The 25,616-nt window shown below is 42.0% G+C and overlaps 1 protein-coding gene across 1 annotated transcript in view; it reads right to left on the reverse strand.

Annotated features, from left to right (window-relative positions):
- Positions 1–25,616, reverse strand: part of RETREG3 (reticulophagy regulator family member 3) — a 552,961-nt gene that overhangs the window by 18,529 nt on the left and 508,816 nt on the right. Inside the window, exon 8 of the mRNA XM_044054705.1 lies at positions 13,017–13,149. Within this exon, the coding sequence (XP_043910640.1) occupies positions 13,017–13,149 (133 nt within the window). The remainder of the gene's footprint in view (positions 1–13,016; positions 13,150–25,616) is intronic.

The raw sequence follows: 25,616 nt of genomic DNA on the forward strand, positions 1-25,616 counted from the left end.
CAATTGATGCTTGGTGGGGGTAGTAAGGAGCTAATCGTCCAAATATGGAAACACCCGGAAGCCTTGCAGCTTCGAGTGAGCTGTGACTACTGCCATGCATTTGGTGAACACTCTGTGGGTTGTAGAGAGTCCGAACGGCACAGCGCAAAACTGGTAGTGATTGGCTCCTAGCTGGAAGCGAAGTAGTCTCCAGGAGAGTTTGTCCATTTTGATGTGGTAATATGCATCCTGGAAATCCACGGAGCACATCCAATCACCGTTTCCCAGGAATGGGAGAATGGACTGAACTGTGACCATCCAGAATTTCGTTTGGTTGACAGATTTGTTTAAATTGCTGAGATCTAAAATTAGTCTCCAGTCCCCTGTCTTTTTTGGCACCAAAAAGAACCTTTAGTAGCATCCGGATCTGCATTGGTTTGGTGGGACTGCTTGGATGACTCTTTTTTTGACACAGCTTTTTTATTTCTATAGCTGCTTCTTCCGTTTGATAGAGTGAAACATCGGGAAGTCATGTAGGAGGTTTTGGGTAAATACTGAGTGGAATAGTGTAGCCTCTGGTTATAATCTTCTGCACTCAATGGTTGGAAGTTACAGATTGCCAGGCAGTGTGGTGCAGAGAGAAACGTCCCCCGACTGCTTCCAGAAGAAAGCAATCGGGTCGCTCTTCAGGGACACTGATAGGACTGTTCAGAGAAAGAATCTCTGGGTCCTTGGTTAAGCGGGCCCCCTTGCCTCGGTAGGGGTGTCTTCCGGAAGAGTTTGCCCCTGGGGCTATACTTGTCATGTGTGTCACAAAAAGGACCCTGAGACTTTTTGTGCACAACTTTCCACTCCTCTGGTTCCTGGAAAAGGAGCGCTGCAGAGGGGAGAAGTGTACACCTATGGCAGACAGTGTCTTGCCGTCCTTTTCACACCTGGCAAGAGTGTCCTACACTTTAGGGACGAACAGGGAAGACGCTTCAACTGGAGTGTTCAGGAAGAAAGACTTAAAAGGGTCTACAAACTCACAAAGACGGATCCAGACATGCCGTCTCATAACTATGCCTGAACCTGTAGCTCTGGCCACTCCTTCAGTTGCATGTGATATTAACCTCATGGATGAGTTAGAGATGAATTCCAGGGTTGCGAGCTGCAAGGCAACTTTGTCACTTACCTCGTCTGACACCTGTCCTGAAAGAGTTCGAAGATTAAGTCTCTTTGAAGTCTCGTAAAATGTGCCAAATAGTTAAAGGACCGTATGTAAAGGTTGATGAAGCAAAGACTCACTTTCCTAATCTGTCCATTGCCCAGGACTCTCTGTTGGGCGGGTGAACAGTCTGACTCTCTTTGGTGAGTTCCTTTTTCGTGGCTGCTGCCGCCACCACCATAGCATTGACTGGTAAACCCTTAGACCAATGTGGGCTCTCCTCGGGAGGGGAAAAGGATTTTGTCTGGTTTCCTAGGGATCAGCTCCACTAACTCATCTGCAGGCAGGGTCACCCAAGAGGTAGATGGTCGGGCATGGAAAGCCTGAAGAAAGACAGACTCCTCACCCCTCTGTTTCAGCATTTTAAGGATGTCTCTGAAGGAGACATCAGGAGGTGACCGTGGGGACACTTCCCCTTCATCGTAATCCGTATCCTCTGTCAGAGATGCCTCAGGGGTGTCTACGTGCTTCCTCTTGCACAACGTCTTCCACTGTGGCTCCTCAGTGGGGGCTTCTGAGGAGGACTCAGAAAAAGGGGCATCCTGCAATAGGGTTTTCTGTGGCTCTCGTGGCTGATGTCCCGAGGTGGTGGCTTGTGTCAGGTGCAGCGCAGGGGGAAGGGGTTTCTGGGGTTCCGACACCGGGGGGAATGCTTCCTGAAGAAAGTGCTCTCTGCATCGCCTGGAAATCAGGCCAGCCCAAAGAGGAATGGCAGCCTGAAACTGAGAAGGACAACTTTGGAACCGGGGTTACACCCCACTCCGTCAAACCCACCTCCAAGGAAGGATGCTCAATAAGGATCTGTGATGACAGACCAAACCCCCCCCCCCCCCGGAACTGTGGATGGAACCGTAGATACGCTTGGAACCGTACTCGGCGCCGAACAGCCCAATCCTGAACTTGAAGAAAGTTCGGTTCCAAAGCCATAGTGAGGTCCAGTACTGGCACTGAAACAGAGGGTTCCAAAAAGGATGTCGGAGCTAGAGACTTTGAAACCTGCAAGGTCAAAAAAGCAGAGTATGATGGAGCCCTTGGAGAGGCAGTCCCAGGTCTGACAAGTGAATGGGTCTTAGATGGAGTGGGGAATCCCCCTGGCTGTCAGCAGCTGATCCACAAGGCACACCACATCAAGTTCTGAAAGGCTCCTGTGGATCTAGTGGATACCCCCAACAGGGAGTCTGGTTGCTCTAGGAAGGGGCTATATATTTGTCCTAGAAAGGGGTCCACCGACGGGGAGTATCGGATCCATGCAATGGTGTCCAATGGCACCGCTGTCATTAGTTTGTAGACAGGAAGCAGTGGGGTTAACATAGGGGTAATAGGCACTGTAGACAGACTCAGTGCTGAAAGGGCACTCGGTACCAAAAAAGACAAGGATGGCTCAGTCACAAATGCAGTTGAACAGGTACAGAAGGTATGCTCGGTGCTGAAGAGGATGAAGCAGTTTTTGAAGCATTGAATGTCGGTGCTGTGAACAATATCTGTGCCAAAACAGGTGCAGAAGGTGGTATTAGCAGTTCATGGAACCAAGGTCGGTGCCATAGAGATTGACCTAGGTTCCAGAGACATCTTAGGTATTTTAGACTTGGCAGGCTTGCCCAGATCACCAGAGGGTGAAGAGGGTACAGAGTGTGTTCTTTTCCTTTCTTTTTTGGGAGTGGGGAAGCCCTCCTTCACAGAAAGAGCCTCTGAAAAAGGTCCTCTTTAGGAGACCCTTCAGAATCAACTTATTTTTATGCTCATTCAAAGTATGCTGACTGAATCCTTTACAAATAGAACATGGGGGCTGCACCGAGAGATGGGGCACCACCAAACAATACACACAATCGTCATGCAAGTTACTGTTAGGCATTTTCCTGTTACAAGTATGACACTGCTTAAACCCAGACGTAACTTTCTTTTTAGACATAATGATACACACAGACACTCATAGGTTATAAGAGAAAAAATAAATCTTTTTTTTTTTTTTAAAAAATAAAGAGAAAGGAAGAAAGAAAGAAATACCAGCGATGGTATTTAAGAAATACCCCAAAGGGTAGGGAGAAAGGCTGTACCACCAATGGTACCAAGACTACCAAAAGGTAAAAAGGTAAAAAGGATAAAAGGGTTAGCGATAGATCACGATATGTAAGAAAATGGAAAAAGTAGAGAGAAAGAGACTTGAGACCTGGCTTGACTGTGACTTTATGGCAACAAGACAAACAAGATCTGAGGTAACAGAGAGAAGGCTACTATGGGTAAAAGCTTAGCTCGAGAGTTTTTGGCTGGCGCGAGCTTGATATAAGGCGGGCTTAGTTTCGAGGACGGAACAGACATCCCATCAGTGATGAAGGGAATGAAGATTAACAACATCAGATGAGAAGTTTGAAGTGGCAGATAAGGCATTCACGAAAATGAGGTAGAGATCCCCACTGCCATCTGTATCCATTACAGATCACTCTCGGAGCTCATTTGTCTGAGAGTTTCTGTTGCCAGAGTTAGAGAACGAGAAAGGAGGAGGTTCCATTTTTAGGCTAAATTAAAGACTTGCCATGGGGAAAGGGGGGGGAGGGGATTCTGTAGACATTCAGACTTGTTGGATTGCCCTTGTTTCTTGGGGGCTCCTCCAAGAGGTACGCTCCTCCCTTTTTTTTGGAGCACATTTGCAATTGCTTTTTTAAGTCTGCTTACCAGTAGCTTGGTGTGTCTGCTTATTTTGCTTTTTTTTTTAAAAGGTTGCAGAGGTACCTGTAAATCTCTTAAATTTGGAGACTGAAGGCTGAAAAATCTGAGAACCTACCTGAATCAGCTCTCCCCTCTGTAATCACACTTTTAAGGACCTTTGCAGCAGACAGTACATATACAATCTCTCTCAGGGTGAATTCAGTGTTTCAGCTTTTACATTCTCAGGAAGGTTTTGTATATGTAACCAAGCAAACCTCATAATTCCAGTAGCAGCAGTTCTGGAAGTCACATCAGCTGAATCATAAGTACATTTCAAAGAATGTTTAGTTACTTCAGACAGAGAAGCAATATGATTGCACAAATATATATTTTTCTCTCAGTACAGCGAACAGAAGCCATAATGTTCCTCATATAATCAACACAGGCAAGCACAAACTTTAACATGCGAGCATGAAAATTAAGAATTCTTGAAAGAAGTGTTGCAGAAGAATACACCCCCCCCCCCCAAATCTTTCAAAGGCTTTTCCCATCCTTGTCAGAGGGGGAGGGATTAGCATTTACCAGATGTTTAGCAGCAAATGGATTCACCACGGAAATCACTGCAGGGTCTCATCTTGGGTTAGAAAATAAAAACTTATGTGATTGAGGAACTTTATACAATCCACTTGCTTTCTTAAGGGCAGAAGGCTGGCTATCAGGCAAGTTATAGGTTCTAATAAGTACAACCTCCAAATGCTGGAATAAAACAGGAGGAACTGGATGGAATAGGGTCAGGAAATTCCATTTGTAACAAATCATAATAGTTCTTTCATGACAGTGGAAAATGTTCCCAGTGAAACAACCGATTCCTTCTGGATATGGTTTCAGAAAAAGATTTATGAAAATCAGAAACCTTACAAAAGAAAACAGTTGTCCCTTCAAAATCATTTTACTGTTCATAGTCTTGAACAGCTTCAGACAGTGAAGAATTTTTTCCTTCTTACCAGTAATACCACAGTTGGTAGGGTAAAGAGTTTAAACTAAGCCTTGAGCTAAGCTCAATAAATAACTCTTCTCCAAAGTAACTGAGACAGGTGAAGATAAACATCCAACTTTTTGCTTCTTTCTACAGGAATTTCTAAAGAAGCAGACCTACTTTGGGCAGACAGAACCTCCCAGGGCACAAAGCCTCCAAGTCTGGCTAGGCAGAGAGGCATTTCAGGTTCCTTCCTCCAGGACAGACAAGAGTGGTTCTCCTTTGCCTGCCAAAGGCACATCAACTGCCACAGAGGAGGTGTTTAACCCCCAGCCCCTGGTGGCTGTAGGGACTACACTACAGAGAGCCAAGAAAAAAGATGAGTGGTCTGTGGAAAGCACGGTTGTCCATAAGTGTTTCTACTTTCAAATGTCGAACTAGCACAATGTTGAATTGCAAAATCTCGAAATGACAAACTGGAATATTCATAACACTTAAACTTTAAAACATCAAGGATTATCGAACGTGAAGCTGTGCGGAATGGTACACTGTCCAATAATTAATGTAGTGCGATCTTGGAGTTGGTATATTTAATGTGCAGGGGGTGTGTGTGTGTGGGGGGGGGGGGGGCAGGCAGGGGAGCATAGCCCCCCCTGACAAAAAATGTAAAAGAAAGCAAGATGTCAGAGTTGATTTTCAAATTGCTAAGGATATTTATGCAGACGTTAGGTATATAGCTACAGTAGTACTGTTTGTTCTCTTCATGTCTTTCTTCTTTATATATTAGAGTTTTAAAAAACAACACTTACTTCTGTTTTAGGTAATGCAGTCCCGTAGTGGTTTAGTACAGGTCCTAGGAGTTTGTACATAACGTGCGCCATGTTGATTACGTTGGTTTTGAGGATATTTAAAGGGATAGACGGTTATGTTCAGTAAAGTGGATGTCGATGTTTTAAAGTTTCATTGTTCTGAATATCTGAGTTTGTCTCGAGATTTTGGAATTCGACATTGTGGTAGTTCGACATTTTGAAAGTAGAACCCATAACAGGTAGATGTTTGAATGATCACTGCTGCAGCAGCCTAAGGTATATGGGTTATATCCTGCATATGAAAGAACAGCCGGCCAACTTCCAAACCTTCAGGGCACCTTGCACGAGTCCAAACCATTAGCCAGCTCAAGCTGAGTTGATTAAAAAGACAGGTTTGAGTGTCAAGCCCTTCAAAGCTTTCATGCTGAGACAGGAAGTCTGAGTCCAGACATGGCATTGTTAGGAACGAACAACAAAAAAACAAATATTCACACTGAAATAAAAAAAATACTAAAAAAACAAGTGAGATGGAGGGATGGAGTGGCTACTGCAGCAGTTATCATTCAAACATTTACTGTTACGGTAAGCTTACTTACACAACTGCATTATATTCTTCATATTGATCACTGCTGCAGTAACCTAAGCTATATGGGTAGATTACCATAGCTTAGAACTGGGAGGTAGGAAGAGAAGGATCCATATTCCCTGAAGAATAGCCCCCAGCAAAGCTTGACATAGACCTGGAGAAGGAATCTAGCTTGTAGTGCTATGTAAAGCTATGTATAGAGGTCCAAGTAGCTGCTTCAGAAGTACTTTTAGAGTCCAACCCTTTCTAAAAAGCCATAGATGAAGCAAAGGTCCTAGTAGAATGTGCCTTGACACTACCTGGAATACTTTTGCTGTGGTGGGAATAACAAAAGGTAATAGTCAGAGACAAACATTTGGAAATGGTCTGCTTTAACAAAGGTTGCTCCTCCTCCTTACCATCACAAGAAATAAACAACTGATTACAAGTTCTGAAAAGATCTGGTTCTGTCAAGATAGTACCAGAGTATTTTGTGGACATTGAAGGTATGAAATATCATTTCTCCATCATTTTGGGGTTCAGGAAGAACAGAGAGAGATGGATAGTTTGACATAAAGTAAACTCTGTTACCACTTTAGGAATAAAAGAAGGATTAGTTCTCAAAGAAACCCTGTCTCCGTAGAAAATTAGATAAGGCTGACCTACCATAAGAGTTTGCAACTCAGATACTGTTGCAGAAAACACAACAACCAGTCAAACTGCTTTCCGTGTTAAGATCCTCAAGTCAGTTAGATAAGCTAGTTCAAATGGAGCAAGTGTTAGCTTCTCTAACACAAAATTAAGGTCTTATGGATGAGCCACCAGTTTTCTTGGGGTCTCTCAAACACCCCCCCCCCCTTTCAAAATCATTCTGACATCAGAATGTCTTGAAAGAGGAGGATCTATCAGAAGACATGCTGAAACATCCGACAAATTAACCTTGATAGAGGAGTAAGGCAGGATACAGAAAAGTAACGCACACGGATATTGTAAAAACAGTGAACAATAGTCCTGAATGGGTGCTGGTTATGTTGTTGACACCAACTAGAAAACCTTTTCCATCTGCTAATATATGATTTTCTAGTAGCAGCTTTCTTGCCTCCACTGGTACCTGCTGCACATCCTCAGTAAACAGTTGCCTAAAAGGTATTAAGACTCTCTCATTCAGGCAGGCAGTCAGTTGTTTGGTGTCTAAATGCATCAAACATCCCTGTTCTACTGACAGTAGATCCAGTCTGTTAGGAAGCTTGTGGTAATTGAACTTGGCCAATTCCAAAAGAAAGGAGAACCCCTGTTGCCTGAGCCAGAACAGTGTCACCACAATGACCATGAAGGATTCCGTCTGAATCTTCAGAAGTACCCAGGAAATCAGCAGATAGGGTGGAAAAGTATACAGGAACATTCCTGTTCAAGGGAAAGAAAAGGCATATATCTTCCAGTCCTTCTTGCATGGAGTCCTGTAACAGAATTTTGCCAAAAGATTATTCAGTGAGGAGGTAAAAAGATTTCTTTAGGTACTCCCCAAAGACAGATCAAATCTTGGGAGACTCCCTGCTCTAGCTTCTATTTGCAAGGGTCTGCCTTTGTCGTCCTCAGATCGTCTGCCATACAGTTTTGCTCTGATGGAATGTAGGAAGCCTGTGAAGTGAGACTGTGATGTACAGCTATATCCCATGCTAACCTGGCTAGTCTGCATGGGGGTAAGAACTGGATCCCCCTTGCTTGTTTATATACTGCAACAACTTGAAGTGGTCTGGGGACCAAAGGTGATTCAGAGAGTGTTGAGTGCCTTGATAAGGACAATGCACTTGTGTCTTTGTTGTCCCAGATAACTTGCACTTTTATCCCCCTTGACACTGCTCCTCAAGCAAAGTCCGAGGCATCTGTGGTGATTTTCTGCCCTTTCCTTTTGTTCTTCATACATTGGATAACATGAAGGCAAATTCAAATATTTCACTGCTGTTTAATCCTTCTGCAGTTACAGTTCTCAGAATTTTTAACCAGTTTATGACCATGTGATTATCATATAGGTTCATAGGAGGTTACTAGTCTAATGGCCCTAGGGCCTTAACAAGCCAAGCCATGTAAAAACCCGTGTACCCTAACTGACGACCGTTTGATGGTCAGTGTTAGCAGAGTAATTCTATGATCAGCACTGACTAGCCCTGTCCATGAGGGACATAGATGCCACCATTGGGGTGAATTTACGGTCACCCATCCAACTGTCAAGGTTGCGCTTCACATGAAGTGGGAGCTTATTCCAAAGGAGTGGCAATCTCTGGGAGATATATCTGTATCTCCAACATGTTCTGCTAATGCCACAGGCTAGGTTGAGATCCCTGGAGTGAGTGACTCTTGTCCAATTTGATTTGCGGATGTGTAGCATTTCCATTACGGCAGAGACAGAGACTGCTCTGTAGGCCAGGCAGAGGTTGACTCTCAGCAGCCTGTATGATACAGTGTACAGTGACAGGGCTTTCAGTCTTTTCATGTAAGTCATGTTTTGGATGCCCTGGATTTTCAAAGTTAGAAACCTCTGCAGTCTCTCCAGTTGCTGCAGGTGTCTGGTGAGATACATACAGAAGGGAGCACTGTACTCAATTAGTGGTCTGATAAGGGTAGAGTACAGCGGAGTTATTACCTCCTTAGTCTTGGATGCAATGCCCTTACTTATGAGATACGCAATACAGAAGTCTTTCCTTACCACTATGGACACATAGTGATTGAAGTTTAGATTGCTAGCAACCTGTGTTCCCACGTCTCACACCACTGGGTTTGAACTTAAAGGGGTGCTATCTATATCATAATTAGCAGGGGGTACTTCTTTGCCAAAGGAGATAAGGCATTTTTTTTACATTTAGTTGTACTCCATGACTTTGGCACCAATCATTTGTCTGAGTCAGCTCCTTCTGTAACTGGGGGCAACTCAATGACTGCTCCCAGTTTAAAGTCATCTGCAAACTTGGTAAGCCACATGCCATCTACTTTCACCTGGACCTCAGAGAAATAGATTCCAAACAGTAGAGGGCCCACCACAGATCCTTGTGGTACCTCACTGGTAGCTGGTCTACTGGTGGAGGTGGAATCCCCCATTTTGACAGTGTGCATTCTCTGTCAGTGAGCCAGTTGGCTACCCATCTAGTGACATATGGGTTAATCCCCAGCTGAGAGAGCTTCTCAATGATCCCTAAGTGAAGGATTGTGTCAAAAGCCTTGGCTAAATCAAGACAGGTGGTATGTACTGCTTTGCCCTCATCCAGGGCTTTGGTGACATTCTCAAAGAAGTCCACCAGGTTTAATAAGCAAGATCTACCCTTTCCAAAACCAAAATGGGTCATGTCAAGAGTCTGAAGGTCACCTTTGTCCTCGTTGATGAGCTCTATTATGATTCTTTCCATGGCCTTGCAGATAAGGCTGGTTAGGCTTATGGTTACAGTTAAAGAGAGTGCCAAGTGGCTCTGCTAGGTCTTGTTTTAGATTGTTTAGTAAGCAACCTGGGAAGTTATTTGGTCCCATAGAGGCCGTGGTTCTGGCCCTGGAGAGTGCTTGCATGACCTTTTCTTTGAAGAGACTCGACAGTGGACTGGTGTCAGGAATGCTTTGGGGTACTGCTGGTGGGGATGGGGGGTGAAGTTATTGCCAAATCTGTCAGCTAGCAGGTTGGTAATTTCCTCAGGTTCAGTATGAGTGGTAAAGTCCACTATAAGTTTGTCACACAGCTGGAATCCCCTTTTAAGTTTTGGACGTAGCCAAAGAATGCCTTATGGTTGCCTTTAGCTAGGTATTCTAGTTTAGTCTAGTAACCAACCTTAGCAGACTTTACAAGATATCTGATTTGCTTGTTTAAGCTGTGGAGGGTATTCTTCCTCTGATGAGTATCTTGTTCTTAGATATCAGTTTCTTTCTTTTGTTTTATAACTTGGTTATACTTAAAAGTCCACCAGGGTGGCTTTTTTTTTTTTTTTTTTTGGAGGACCTGGTTTTAGTCTGGTCAGGTACGCTAAGTCAATACATTTGTTTAAGGGGCAATAAAGGGCATCCGTGTACTCTTCTACATAGGAGTCACTGTTGGCTGTGGTAGCAGGGGCTTTGAAACATTTTATACCGTTGGTTAGTAGGTTATAGTTTGCTTTGTATACATTTTTCAGTTTTTTTGCTCCTGTGGGGGTGTCAGGTCTGATCTTTACATCAAACAAGACTGATTTATGGTCTTATCTTACCAGGGAGGGCAAAACACAGAAGGAAGTGCACTGACCCCCCCCACCCATGTTGGTGAGCACTAGGTCTATGACATTTGAGCCCCTGTAGGGGTACAGACCAACTGTTAGAGTATTTGAATTAACAAAATCCAGGAACCTCAGAGCAATCGCGTTTGTGCTTGTACAAGTTGCCCAATCGATGGAAGAATAGTTAAAATCTCCCATGACCATGGCATTTGGCTGTATACTGAGTGACTTTAGCAAGTCCAGGTAGGCAGTGTGCTTCTCCTGATTCACAGTGGGAGACCTGTAGCTAGCGATGATGTGGTATGGTATGTTGGCCTACAGTTATTTGGACCTGGAGTAACTCAACAAAGTCATACTGTTTTACCAGTCTCGAGGTGTATTTGGATTTAATGAAGATGGATACATCTCCACCTTTGTTTTTTTTCACCCACGTTTTGAGGTCTGAACGTGTGAAAGGCATTGTAGCCTTGTATGGCCAGGGTACTCCCTACAACCTTGAATCAAGTCTGAGTGACTGCACAGACATTAGCATCTTCTGAGGTGAGGAGTGCTTCCAGGGAATGCAGTTTACTGTTTAGGCTCCTAGCATTAAGCAGCATGATCCTGAGTTTGTCTCTAGTGGATTTCTTTATGATGGAAGTTTTGTTGTTTTGGCAATACCTAAAAAGGCACTATTGGGGGAGGCAAGTGTATTTGCCAGTATCCAAAACCCTTGAGGAGAAAGGTGAAGGCTATCTCTAGCAAAGCAGCATGGTCTGTTGACCACGTCTTCCCACGGTTGTGGGATACTGGATCCCTCTAGAGTGACACCAGAAACTAAGCCAATTATTGAAATCAATAATTTTTTTTGTTTGTATTGTGGCATCTTCCTATGTGAAGGCAGAATGCTGCTTAGAGCTAGGGACATACCTGCCTGGGACACACAATCTGAGAATTCAATCATGTCTCTCTTCATCTAGCCCAGAGAGGCATGTCTCATGTCATTCACTACAACATGTACTATGACAGAGTCATAATGGTAATTGTTGCTGAGTGACTGAGTGTGTGTGTGATTTGATGGATCCTGGCAGCTGACAGTGACCTTGTCCAACCTGGTGAGGGGGACATCTGTGTATCTCACTAGTGAGTCACCATTAAGACACTGCAACAGTATGTGTAGATTGTTGCGCTTGGGAGGGCTCTGGTCTTTTGGTAGGCTCTTAGTGAATACCTCCAAGTTTGTGGGTCTATGTGTGTTGACCTTAATCTTGTGTGAGTGGAGAGGTGTGTGCTGACAACCTGTTTGATGTCTAGTTTACTGTTATGTCAGAGGACTAATCCTGGTATCATGGTAGCATTACATCTCTCACATACTGTATTTGTTTGCTTTAGGAACAAGTGGTTGTCTGTATACACGAGGCAATTGCTATATTGCCTCAGGATGGCAATATCAATCAGGCTGGCTGTAGAATTGTTGGGAAACTGACAGTCCATAGCAGCAGGTAATTCTTAAGTACTAATATCCGAGAGGGCAAATTAGATCAGCTATTGCTCTGGGATTAACAAGAGGACTTGTACTACAGAAGAGCAGAGATGGAAAGTGGTGGCGATGCTGCTCAATGCTCATATGAGCTGCCTGCAGTGCAGAAGTGCGCAGCTGTGTTGCCTGCAAAGCAGCGGGGAACCTGGGAGGATTTCACTGACTGGTGTCTAGGGAAAAAATAGTTTCTAGAAGTTTGCATCTATACAAGGCACTGCTAACCCCCACTGTGCAGTGTGCAGCTACGCGTAAACGCGAGGCTTATATACAGTTGAAATTAAACAGTTTTAAACTAGTCTGATAATAGGAAATCACACACAATGATCCTTCCTCCAGCAATCCTCAGCTCAGGCAAGGCTGCATTCATACTCTTCTGTCACAAGGGTGCAGGGGAGACCTTTTTAATGTAAGATGGCTGGTTTTTGAGTTCAAGTATATGAAAAACAGGTTAGATTCAGCAAGTCTGGATCTATTTTATGCTAAGCAATATTTCAGTGCAAAGCAGGTGCAGGTAATAAGCAGGTACAAACAGTAAAAACGGCACAAATAAATGCAGTAAAATACAGATGAAAAAGTGCAGATCAAACTCAAAATAAACACACACACACACACACACACACACACACACACACACACACACACACACACACACAAACAACTAAGTTTAGAAAAGAAGCAAGAACAGGTTAGCAAAGTGGGATATAACATGTCACAAAGCAAGACAGAAAAGGCCAGCCTGATGGAAACCCGATTCTATTTTCAAACAGACACTTCACCCAAGACAAAAAAAAGTACTGATATTTCAAAACTTGCAACAGGCCTGTTTCAATTAAACCCATTTTATTACTTGAGTGGTGCATATTACCATATGTACCCTATTTCTGAGTGCATGTCTAAACAATTGTGCATATCCCACTTCAGCAGTTACTTGCACAAACATTTGCAAGCACTGGTAATATATTTTCCACACCAGGATATCTACATTGAACATCAAAGTACAAAACCTAAAGAACAGCTGTGTGCCTTGAAAATTTAATTTGGACATCCTATAATACATCACACTTTTTTCACTTAATTCCTTAGAAAGTGCACCTTCAGATCCTTCTGTGAGTGGCGTCTGACCCCGAGAAAGGTTAAATGTTCCATTGTCCGTGTAAGATACTTCTGCATCTGAATGCTCTGAATCTGAAATGGTCAACTCCTTTGCAACCACGGAATCATCCAGCTTAAAATAAATACATAAAACAGTCAGGCAGAAAATAAAATACACACGGAGACTAAAAATCAAAATACCATTTACTAAAAAATGTAAAGGTATGAGGTATTCATTGTAAAGGTGGACTTTCTAATCAAATATATTTTTAAACATTATAATCCAAAACAGAAACGTGGTGTGTGCAAACTGGTCAATCAAAATATAAGAAATCCAGTAAAAAAGCAAAGAGCAACCAGACCACAGCTAATAAAATCAAGCCAAGTTTTATTCCAGGAAATACAAATGGTGAGCGCTTTCGCAGTAAAAAAACTGCTTCATCAGACAAATTCTTCATTCCACTCATCAGTTTAAAAATACATGTGAGCCAATCAGAACTCAATAGCAATTAATAAAACATCAAATAAGAATTCACTACTATTTAGCCCTTTAAGGAGTTAGCTGTATCATAGTGGAGGGTAAATATACAATAAATACTAAAAGGTATAAATACATGTAAAAAAGGAGATACCTATATGCATCAGTTTTTAATAAAATACACAAAAGACACCTATTTTTAAGATGTCTCTTATCTAGCATAGGTTTGATGGAAAATTATCATTCAACCCTTTCCCCATAGTGGCTCTCATTCTAATGATCCATTCTAGTTCTTTACATTCTACTTTATTCCTTTCCACACCCCCTCTATTCCCAGTCCATAGTTTCTTCATGACCAGAAATTTAAATGTGTATGATACATCCGTATCTATCACGTGACTGGCAAGGGCATTAGTGTCTGCTCTCCTCCGAATATCATAAAGGTGTTCTCTGATGCGATCACATAATCTACGTGTAGTCATGCCTACATAGAAAGATGAGCACAGTTCACAATAAGCCAAACAGACTATATTATATATGTTGCAGTCTGCTCTAAAGTTGAATGTCAGAGCCTTCCCAGTATCTGGGTGTAAAAAATAACCTTTACTATCCACTGCTTCACAAAAGTTACATTTCCCACATGGTAGAGTACCTTGTACATGTTCAGAAATCCCAGTACAGTGTATATCACTATTCCTCGGCCCACATAGTAACCTTTTAAGTGATTTCTGATTCTTAAAAGCAAAACTGGGTTTGTCTCCAACCATATTTTTTACCTTATCATCCACACACAAAATATTCCAATGCTTCCTATAGATCCCTTGTAGCAGTCTGATATTACTGGAGTAAGTAACAGGTACTCTCAAGTACTGGGTTTCTGTTAGATTCTTGCCTATCTGTAGGGGTACAGTTAGAAAAATATGGTCTAGCTTCATTATTCCTGACAGCCATCACACTAGACACAATAGGGTTAACTTCTGTAAGTTTATAACCTCTCTCTTTAAATGTCCTCTCTAATGTGTGCACTTCTTGCATGAATGTCCCATCTTCCACTGTTAATCTAGACATCCTAAATGCTTGCCCCTTTACAACATTCTTAAACACATGGTTGGGGGTGCATACTGTGTCTATGGGCATATGTATTTCTACTGCATTCTTTACGATAGACCTCAGTGTAGAACTTCCCTGTACTTTTCCTTTTAACATTAATATCCAAAAACTCCATAGAAGTAAATGAGGTTTTAAAAGTAAATTTAAAAAAATCAGAACTATTGTTGACATTATTAAAGAAGGACTCAAAGGAGTCCAATCCTTCTTGTCAAAGAAAGAGATCATCTACACATCTCCTATAAAAAATAACATGCCTACTGAGATCATATGTCAAAATATGGTGACGCTCCCAGGTCCCCATTACAAGGTTGGCATAGCTATTGGCACAAGAAGTGCCCATAGCCACGCCATCCAACTGTCTATATACAGACTGCTCAAAGAGAAATAGATTATTTTCTAGTACAATTTCCATAAGAAAACATAGAAAATCTATAGTGGCAGCATCATATGTGCCATCTTCCATCAGGTATTGTTTCAGATATTCTATGCCAGTCACGTTAGGGATCATAGTAAAAAGTGATTTAACATCCATAGTAACCAGTAAACAATCAGCACCAGGATGTGCATTTTCTGCAAACTCAAAAAGGTCTTCTAGAAATTGTTTGGTGTCTTTCAAAATGTGCTTATTTAAAGCCAATACAGGTTTTATATAGTGTTCTATGTAAACAGAGAGGGGTTCAGTACTCCATCCCCCACCAGCCACTATGGATCTCATAGGTGGACAAGAAGGGTGTTTATGGATTTTGGGGAGCCCCTGAATAATGAGTATACCGGGTTCCTTCACTATAAAATAATTGAACAGAGCAATATTTATAACATGACTTTGTAAACGCTCGAATAAAGCATTGTGAATTCTATTATTAAAAGAATGAATATTCCCATTAGGGACTTCTTCGTAAACATGGGCATCATTTAACATAGATAACATTGTCTGTCTATAGAAATCATAATCCATCACTACAATTCGGCCCCCTTTATCAGCGGGTCTAATACAAACATCGTGGTTTCAACATAAAGATAAGGCTGACTTTTCATCTTTGTTAAGGTTGTTGTGACACTTAGTAGTTGGTCTATTGTCGTAAAGACTATAAATATCTTTCAGGCATGCTTTCTCAAATGTTTCAACCACACCATCAACAATCGATATATAGTTACTCAGTTTCTTAAAACATCTACTTGTATTAGAATCAGTGACACAATCATTATGTTGCATTTTTAAAAGTAGATTCCTGGTAAACATTTTAAGTTCGATTACATTATCTGTGATAGTCATTCTCTTTGAAGGCACAAAAGTCATACCTTTATCTAGTACAGCAATTTCAGCTTGTGTGAGTTCACAGTAAGAAATGTTCCAAGTTAGGGATGTGGTTTGTGCAACCACATTTTCTTGAGGGCATTGGAGCCGTTCTCCTCTATCAACGCCTTGCATTTCATCCTGTTCTTGCCCTGAGGGAATTCCCCAAAATGCGTATTCCTTATAGGATATGGTGATGGTGGTAGTAAATTCCCTGCATCAGCAGGGGGATAAACAATTGCATCTTTGTTACCAGCCACAGGTAGGGAATTGGTAGTTTTTTTGCATGTTCCAAAGGCCACTAGCTGGTTATTTCTTTCATTATTCATTCCCGGTGTTACCTGAACGCTTTGTGAGCTTAGTTGTTCCTGTGGAACATATACGTCATCCTGGGCTGCAGTACTTAAGGTGGATACCTCCTTATTAGTATTCACAGTAGAGATGTTGTGCAGATTAGTTCTATTAGAGGCATTCGTTGTTAAATTATTAGCACCGTCTGCCGTCGGCCACTCAAAGACTTGGCCGTTGGACAAATCTTCAGAGTCTCTCTGGATTTTTTTCTTTTTAAAATTTAACAGCTGAGCTTCATAACCATGTAGAAGCTCACTCACATGGTCCACCTTAAGATCAACAATCGAAGGTGGATACTTACTATACAGTTCTTCTTGCAGACTAGTTATATGAGTGACTAGAGATTCCAATTAGTAAATGCATATAGCTAAAACTAAACTAGTCTCAATATTAAAACATTGCCATTGTAGAAGCAGATCTTTATAGACATTGCCATAGGAAGGCATATTAAGTACTCGCAAGCCACGAGGTATAATACGAAGATTGAGACAGGCTTCAAAGTGAAATCTTTGCAGCCGTAGACGTACTAATTTACTAGTTTCATTCTCTATTTTATGAAGGTCTCTCAAGTGAAATTGAGTCTTACTCACAGTCAGATTCTTCTATACCTGGTGTAGTCACAGGAACGAAGTTCAGTAAAGAATTATTTCTATTCTGAATGAACAGGAATGTTTTCCTTAAATCAGAAGTTATATTTTCAGTAGAGCCCTTTTTAGGATCCATCTCCAGTGTAGCATCGTGCCTTCAGCCATGTCACAACACCACAGTAACAAAAGAAGCACTATAATCCAAAACAGAAATGTGGTGTGTGCAAACTGGTCAATCAAAATATAAGAAATCCAGTAAAAAAGCAAAGAGCGACCAGAACACAGCTAATAAAATCAAGCCAAGTTTTATTCCAGGAAATACAAATGGTGAGCGCTTTCGCAGTAAAAAAAAACTGCTTCATCAGACAAATTCTTCATTCCACTCATCAGTTTAAAAATACATGTGAGCCAATCAGAACTCAACAGCAATTAATAAAACATCAAATAAGAATTCACTACTATTTAGCCCCTTCCTGTCCACCTACGAGACCCATAGTGGCTGGTGGGGGATGGAGTACTGAACCCCTCTCTATTTACATAGAACACCATATGAAACCTGTATTGGCTTTAAATAAGCACATTTTGAAAGACACCAAACAATTTCTAGAAGACCTTTTTGAGTTTGTAGAAAATACACATCCTGGAACTGATTGTTTACTGGTTACTATGGATGCTAAATCACTTTTTACTATGATCCCTAACGTGACTGGCATGGAATATCTGATACAATACCTGATGGAAGATGGCACACATGATGCTGCCACTATACATTTTCTGTTTTCTTAAGGAAATTATACTAGAAAATAATCTACTTCTCTTTGAGCAGTCTGTATATAGACAGTTGGATGGCGTGGCTATGGGCACTTCTTGTGCCAATAACTACGCTAACCTTGTAATGGGGCCTGGGAGCGTCACCATATTTTGACATATGATCTCAGTAGGCATGTTATTTTTTATCGGAAATTTGTAGATGATCTCTTTCTTCTTTGGCAAGGAGGGTTGGACTCCTTTGAGTCCTTCTTTAATAATGTCAACAATAGTACTGATTTTTTAAATTTTACTTTTAAAACCTCACTTACTTCTATGGAGTTTTTGGATATTAATGTTAAAAGGAAAAGCACAGGGAAGTTCTACACTGAGGTCTATCGTAAAGAATGCAGTAGAAATGCATATGTCCATAGACACAGTATGCACCCCAACCATGTGTTTAAGAATGTTGTAAAGTGGCAAGCATTTAGGATGCCTAGATTAACAGTGGAAGATGGGACATTCATGCAAGAAATGCACACGTTAGAGAGGACATTTAAAGAGAGAGGTTATAAAGTTACAGAAGTTAACCCCTATTGTGTCCAATGTGATGGCTCTCAGGAATAATGAAGCTAAACCATATTTTTCTAACTGTACCCCTACAGATAGGCAAGAATCTAACAGAAACTAAGTACTTGTTACTTACTCCAGTAATATCAGACTGCTACAAGGGATCTATAGGAAGCATTGGAATATTTTGTGTGTGGATGATCAGGTAAAAAATATGCTTGGAGACAAACCCAGTTTTGCTTTTAAGAATCAGAAATCACTTAAAAGGTTACTATGTGGGCTGAGGAATAGTGATATGCACTGTACTGGGACTTCTGAACATGTACAAGGTACTCTATCATGTGGGAAATGTAACTTTTGTGAAGCAGTGGATAGTAAAGGTTATTTTTTACACCCAGATACTGGGAAGGCTCTGACATTCAACTTTAGAGCAGAGTGCAACACATATAATATAGTCTATTTGGCTTATTGTGAACTGTGCTCATCTTTCTATGTAGGTATGACTACACAAAGAGTATGTGATCGCATCAGAGAACACCTTTATGATATTCGGAGGAGAGCAGACACTAATGCCCTTGCCAGACATGTGATAGATATGGATGCATCACACACACTTAAATTTTTAGTCAATGAGAAAGTATGGACTGGGAATAGAGGGGGTGTGGAAAGGAATAAAGTAGAATGTAAAGAACTAGAATGGATCATTAGAATGAGAGCCACTATGAAAAAAGGGTTGAATGATAAGTTTTCCATCAAACCTATGCTAGATAAGAGACATCTTAAAAAATAGGTGTCTTTTATGTATTCTATTAAAAACTGATGCATATAGGTATCTCCTTTTTTACATGTATTTATACCTTTTAGTATTTATTGTATATTTACCCTCCACTATAATACAACTAGCTCCTTAATGAACTAAATAGTACTGAATTCTTATTTGATGTTTTATTAATTGCTATTGAGTTCTGATTGGCTCACATGTATTTTTAAACTGATGAGTGGAATGAAGAATTTGTCTGATGAAGCAGTTTTGTTACTGCGAAAGCGCTCACCATTTGCATTTTCTGGAATAAAACTTGGCTTGATTTTATTAGTTGTGGTCTGGTCGCTCTTTGCTTTTTTACTGATATTTTTGAACATGTTGAAAAGCATCAAAACAATTTTAATTAAGGAAATAGTCAATACAAAATGCAGTGCTACATTACAATTAAACTTAATTGTGCAAAGTAATCTAATGATCTGTGCATTAACACATGTCATATATTTCTAAGTAGAAAACAGCACTTCTACACCATAAACTACTTAGTGCAGTTTGCATTTGGTAATAAAGCTCTTGTTCCTATACTTAATCATATCCCCATGCATTCTTAACAACCAAGTTTGCAGCAGTTTCTATACATCTTTCTATCTATCACTGCTGCCACTTATTGCAAACAATGTTTCTGTAATAGTCTGCTCTCAATACATTAAACACTCTAAAGGCTTGCACAACAACTGGGTGCAATACTCCACAAATACTACTGAATCTTAACAATGGTGCACAGGACTAGGAAGTTTTGTTGCACTTCAGTACATAGTTAAAGAGGGTCTATATTATAACATCGAAAAGACCAAATGTCGAACGGCTTAAAAGTAAAAAGTGCTGCACCTCGAAGTTACTTTTGTGGCTGCCCCCTAATTATATATATCAACTCTGAGATCACACTACAGTGAGGAAATGGCAAATTTTCCAATCTTCACTGTACTGTGATCTCATAAAAAACACATCGATGAACGGCATTTTCATGTTTTAGGTTGTTCGATCTTCAGCCGTTTCATTGTTATAATAGGAACCTGTTAAAAGATTCTGTATTAAACAGCAATGAAAGTACAGTTTTGTACCTACCATAAATGTAGATGTTTGAAGATCCACATTGCTGCAGTCATAACCTGTGGGTAGTCCGCTGTCCTCGGTCGGCCCGAATACCAACGTATTAGGCTGGCGTCGGTCATGGGCGCTCAGATCTGACGTCAGTGCGTCATGGTATTAAAGCGCATGACCGACGTCATATCCTCAGTCTTTTCTTGCACCAGATGTCAGAAGGCCCTAAAAAGAAAGGCCACAGCCCAAAATAGAAAAACCTCCAAAACCCATGTACAAACAACATCTACAACCCAAACTATACAACCACTCCCAACTACAGAGGGGAAGGAGGGAGGGAGGGTAAATTGGACTGCAGCAATGTGGATCTTCGAACATCTACATTTATGGTAGGTACAAAACTGTACTATGTTCTTCATCTCACATTGCTGCAGTCATAACCTGTGGGTAGAATCCCAAAGCAAAGGTAAAGGGAGGTTGGCAAAATCATAAAGCATTGGGAGCTGCTAATATGCCCTGTAAAACTGCAGTGGCAAACCCAGCCCTAGATTTGGAATAAAGAGGGAGATGGTAATGTTTAGAAAAAGTGTGCACTGAACTCCAAGTAGCTGCTTCCAAAATATCTTTAGTAGCTACACCCCTTAAAAAAGCAGTAGAAGTGGCAGTAGCCCTAGTGGAATGAGGTCTGATTCCAGCCGGAATCTCCTTACCATGATGAGAGTAACAAAAGGCAATACAATGGCCAATCAACTTAGAAATAGTCTGTTTTGAAACAGGTTTCCCCTGAGAGCTCAAAGCAAAAGAGACAAATAACTGTTGAGACTGTCTGAACCCTTTAGTCCTGCTCAAATAATAATGCAACTGCCTGTGAATATCCAAAGTGTGCAAAATTTTCTCCCCTTTATTTTGGGGATCAGCATAAAAAGTAGGCAAATGAATAGATTGGTTCAAGGCCACATTTGAAACCACTTTAGGCATAAAAGTAGGGTTAGTACGCAGAGATACCCTGTCCTTATGAAAAATCAGGAAGGGCTCAACTGCCATTAGAGCTTGTAATTCAGAAACCCTTCTAGCAGATGTAATGGCCAACAAAAAAGCAGTCTTCCAAGACAAAAACTTCAACTCAGACGTAGCTGCAGGTTCAAAAGGAGGTAAAGTAAGTTTTTCCAACACAAAATTGAGATCCCAGGAAGGAGTAGGAGCTCTACGCGGGGGTCTTATGTTCTTTGCCCCTCTAAGGAATTGCTTAAACAAAGGATGAGAGAATAAAGGTGGGTCACAGTCATAGTGAGCAGAAATGGCTGCAGCATGAACTTTTACAGAGGAGAAGGACAAACCCTTGTCTAATAATTCTGTAAGATATTGAAGAGAAATACTCAAATCAGGCCTGGAAACATCAAAGCTCTTTGCTTTGCTCCAAATAAAAAATCTCCTCCATTTATCAGCATAAACTTTCCTTGTACTAGGCCTTCTGGCCTCCAAAATAACATTCAAAACTTGTTGAGAAAGCTGCGACCCTCCAGGTTCTAGAACAGAATATGCCATGCTGTTAGATGCAGGGACTGAATCCTGACATTGAGGAAATGATTGCCCGCCTGAGACAAAAGGTGTGGAATTGAAGGCAAAGGCCAAGGAGGCTCCTGTACTAAACTCCTCAGCAGAGGGTACCAGTGCTGTCGAGGCCAATCTGGAGCTATTAGAATCATGGAGGGCTTGTCTTGTCTGACCTTCAAGAGCACCTTGGGAAGGAGAGGCAGAGGAGGAAAGGCATAGACGTGAAGATTGCTCCAACTGAATGATAGAGCATCCACTTTCCAAGCTGTTGGATGAAACATCTTCGTGCAAAACTTTGGCAACTGGAAATTTAGTGGAGAAGCGAACAGATCTATGTCTGGAGTCCCCCATATCACTGTCAACTGTCGAAATACATGAGGATCCAACTTCCACTTGTGGGGATCCACCATCTGTCTGCTCAAAACATCTGCTAAGGAGTTCTGTGCTCCTGGCAGAAACCTTGCCTGAAGAGTGAGGTGCAAACTGAGAGCAGTCTCCCACAAAATCATAGCTTGCCTGCAAAGAGGGTACGAATGGGTTCCGCCTTGCTTGTTGATGTACCACATGACAGTTGTGTTGTCTGTTTGAATCAACACTTGTCCCGGGTGAAGTAAATCCCTGAAAGCCATCAATGCAAATTGGACTGCTAACATCTCCTTCAAGTTGATATGTAAATGTTGAAGTCTGGCAGGCCACGTGTCTTGAACCCATTTTCCATTGAGGTGTGCTCCCAAGCCTTGTCCGAGGCATCTGTCGTTAAGATCTGACTCGCCTCTGGTCGGGTCACAGAGAGTCCCTTGTTTAGGTGACATTCCTGAGCCCACCACAAAAATTCCTTTTGAATGCAAGGTATTATTTGAATGACAGTGTCCAGATCGTGGCAGTGTTGTGTCCACACATTTTGAGATACCATTGTAGCTTCCTCATATGCAGTTTGGCATTGGGAAGCACCAGAATACAAGATGCCATGAACCCCAAGGCTTGAAGGACTGTCCTTGCAGTCAGCCTGGACCGTAGAGACAATTGTTGGAAGTAAAGTGTAAGGTTCCTTTGCTTGTCCAGGGTCAAAAAAGCCATCTGGGAAGCTGTATTCAGTCTCACACCCAGAAAGCACATTTCCTGAGAGGGTACTAGACTGGACTTTGTTTCGTTCACAGAATACCCTAGGCACCTTAACACTGCCATAACATACTGTAGATGGTGAAGAAGCTTGTTTTTGTCTTGAGCAAGAATCAGGCAATCGTCCAAATAAGGATAAATTTGTATTCCTCTTAACCTTAAGAAGGCTATCACCGGAGCCAGAACCTTTGTGAACACCCTGGGCGCAGTAGATAAGCCAAAGGGCAATGCAGAGAATTAATAATGTAAAGTCCCAGCCCGAAAACGCAGGAATCTCCTGCAACTGGGCCTGATAGGAACATGAAGATAAGCCTCTTTGAGATCCAGAGTTACCATCCAGTGATCTTTGCCCAACAGAGGCAGAAGTTGTTGCAACGTCAACATTTTGAATTTTGGAATGTCCAAGTATGTGTTGAGGATAGATAAATCCAAAATTGGCCTCCAAGTGTTTCCTTTCTTTGGTACAAGAAACAGGCGAGAATAAAATCCTAGGCCCACTTCTGACAGAGGGACCTGCTGTATAGCCCCCATTTGAAGAAGTAAAGAAATTTGTTTGTGAGCCTCTACCCTTTGCTGAGGAGGAACGTCTGGCATGCCCTTGAAAGGGGGCAATGTGTGGAAATAAAACTTGTAGCCTCGGTCTATAATGTCCAACACCCATTTGTCCTGGGTGACTAAAAGCCAGTTTTTCTTGAAGAGTGCCAACTTTCCTCCCAAAGGAGCTGCCAGACAGGAGGGATCTGGCAGCTGAAGATGCAGGTCATTGGGCCTGTTTACGAAAGGACTGGCCCCTGCCCTCACCTGTAGATTGTGCGGGGGAACTCCACGTTCTAGGCCTGAAAGAACCCTGAGCTCTGCCCCTACCACGCCTAGATCTGCCCCTAGACTGTGAATCAGAAGAAGGATAAGCCCATCCCTTAGTAGGCCAATTCCTGCTAAACTTAGGGGGCTGCACCTGCAAAAAATCTTTAACAGTCTGCATAGACTTAGCCTTGTCTTCCATTTTCTTTAAGACAGACTCCACAGGAGAACCAAACAAAACTTCAGACTGTAAAGGAGCATCCAAAATTCTAGCTTTAACATGCTCTGACAAATTCTGATCCTTAAGCCAGGCGTGCCTGCGAATAACTGATCCAGTGGCAGCCACCCTGGAAGAAGCCTGTAAAGCATCGAAACCACACTGCAAAGAATGCTTACCCACCTGATCAGAGGCATGAACCAAATCCTGTAATTCCTTACACTCTATGCCCTCTGCCAAAGCATCTACCTTAGATTTTAACTGAGTAATGAGAAAATTCTGGTACTTCAACATATGAAACTGGCAATTCAGAGCCCTCATTGCTAGAGTGGAAGAGGTGTACACTTTCTTACCCCACCTATCCAAAGCTCTAGAATCTTTACCCATAGGAACTGGATTCTTTACAACAGAAGCCCTGACACCCTTGGGTCCCTGGCTAATAGTTTCTGGGTCAGCCCTTGGGCTCTTATACAAATATTTATGAGCCTCAGGTACTCTGTAATACCTATCTGGTTTAACTGGTGCAGGAGGCAAAGAGTCTGGATTAAGGGAAGCCTCCGAGAAAACATCCTGAACAACATCCAAAACAGGAGGTATAGCTAAGGGCCGATGTTGTGGTAAAAACAAAAATTTCCTAAGCCTCTTTCGGGAATCCGAGAAATCCTGACCTTCCCATTTAAAATGCTCCCTCATAGAATGCAGGGTTTCTGAAAAAGAAAAATCCTCTGGAGGAGAAGCAGAAGGAGTGGAATCCTCTGCGTCTGAATCAGAATAAGGAGGAAAATCCTGAGTGTCTTCAGCCGAAGACTCTGAGTAATCTGAAGCCTGTTCCAAACTTTCCACCTCTGGCTCCATCCTAGGCCTCTTATCTGGAGGGGGCATAGAACCCCTGATTAAGGAAATTAAATCTTCTGCCATTTTAAGCATGTGTTTTTTAGGCACAGAACCTGCAGAACTAGGACTGACACCTGAGGAAGACAAACCAGGCCTGCCCTTAGAAGGTACCTTAGAGACAGAAGGAGAAGGCCTAACCACCTTAGGCAAAGAAGGGAGTACAGCAACCTGAGAGGCCCCTCAGCCTGACCTGACTCCTGAGAGGCCACATCCTGCAAAATTAACGCCTCCCCTGAGACTCAGCTGAAACCTCGGCTGGATCTACAGATTCCACCGTAGTTTCTAAAGAACCGGCGTCCGAACGGACGACTTATCCTGCTTGGACCTTAACGATTTTTCCTTGCGCTTCTTAGCGGTAGCGGCGCCGGAGGATCCGATGGCATATTGTAATTACACCACTTCAAGACAAGCCTAGCGCAATCTAACCTACATTTAATGGTGCGCTTATTAAACCTAGCACAAAAGCGACACCCGACTACGTCGTGCTCAGGCCCCAAACAAGGAATACAGAGAGTGGTAATCCCTATGCGGTATCTGTTTCCCACAAGAAATACAATTATTCACTTTTTCTGACATCCGGAATTAACTGAGGCAAGAAAAAAACAAAAATATTCCCCAACGGGGTACTTAGCCCAACTTGGTTTCGGTTTGAAACTCAGAATATGAAAATTTCAGAACGCCGAACGGCACTTGCAAACGCTGCTTCTGCTTCGGACCATGCGGCAAAAAAGACTGAGGATATGACGTCGGTCATGTGCTTTAATACCATGACGCACTGACGTCAGATCTGAGCGCCCATGACCGACGCCAGCCTAATACTTTGGTATTCGGGCCGACCGAGGACAGCGGACTACCCACAGGTTATGACTGCAGCAATGTGAGATGAAGAACATCTTCCACAATTTTTCAGACTGGATAAATAAAAACTCCCATCTGCTCCTTACATTCGCAGCATTTTACTTTATTTGTTGTGGGCAGGAGTGGTAAAATCTACTATATTTTAGGAATTTAGTATGT

Source organism: Protopterus annectens, chromosome 13.part0 (assembly GCF_019279795.1).
Source record: "Protopterus annectens isolate FY-2018-M chromosome 13.part0, PAN1.0, whole genome shotgun sequence".
NCBI classification, from domain to species: Eukaryota; Metazoa; Chordata; order Ceratodontiformes; family Protopteridae; genus Protopterus; species Protopterus annectens.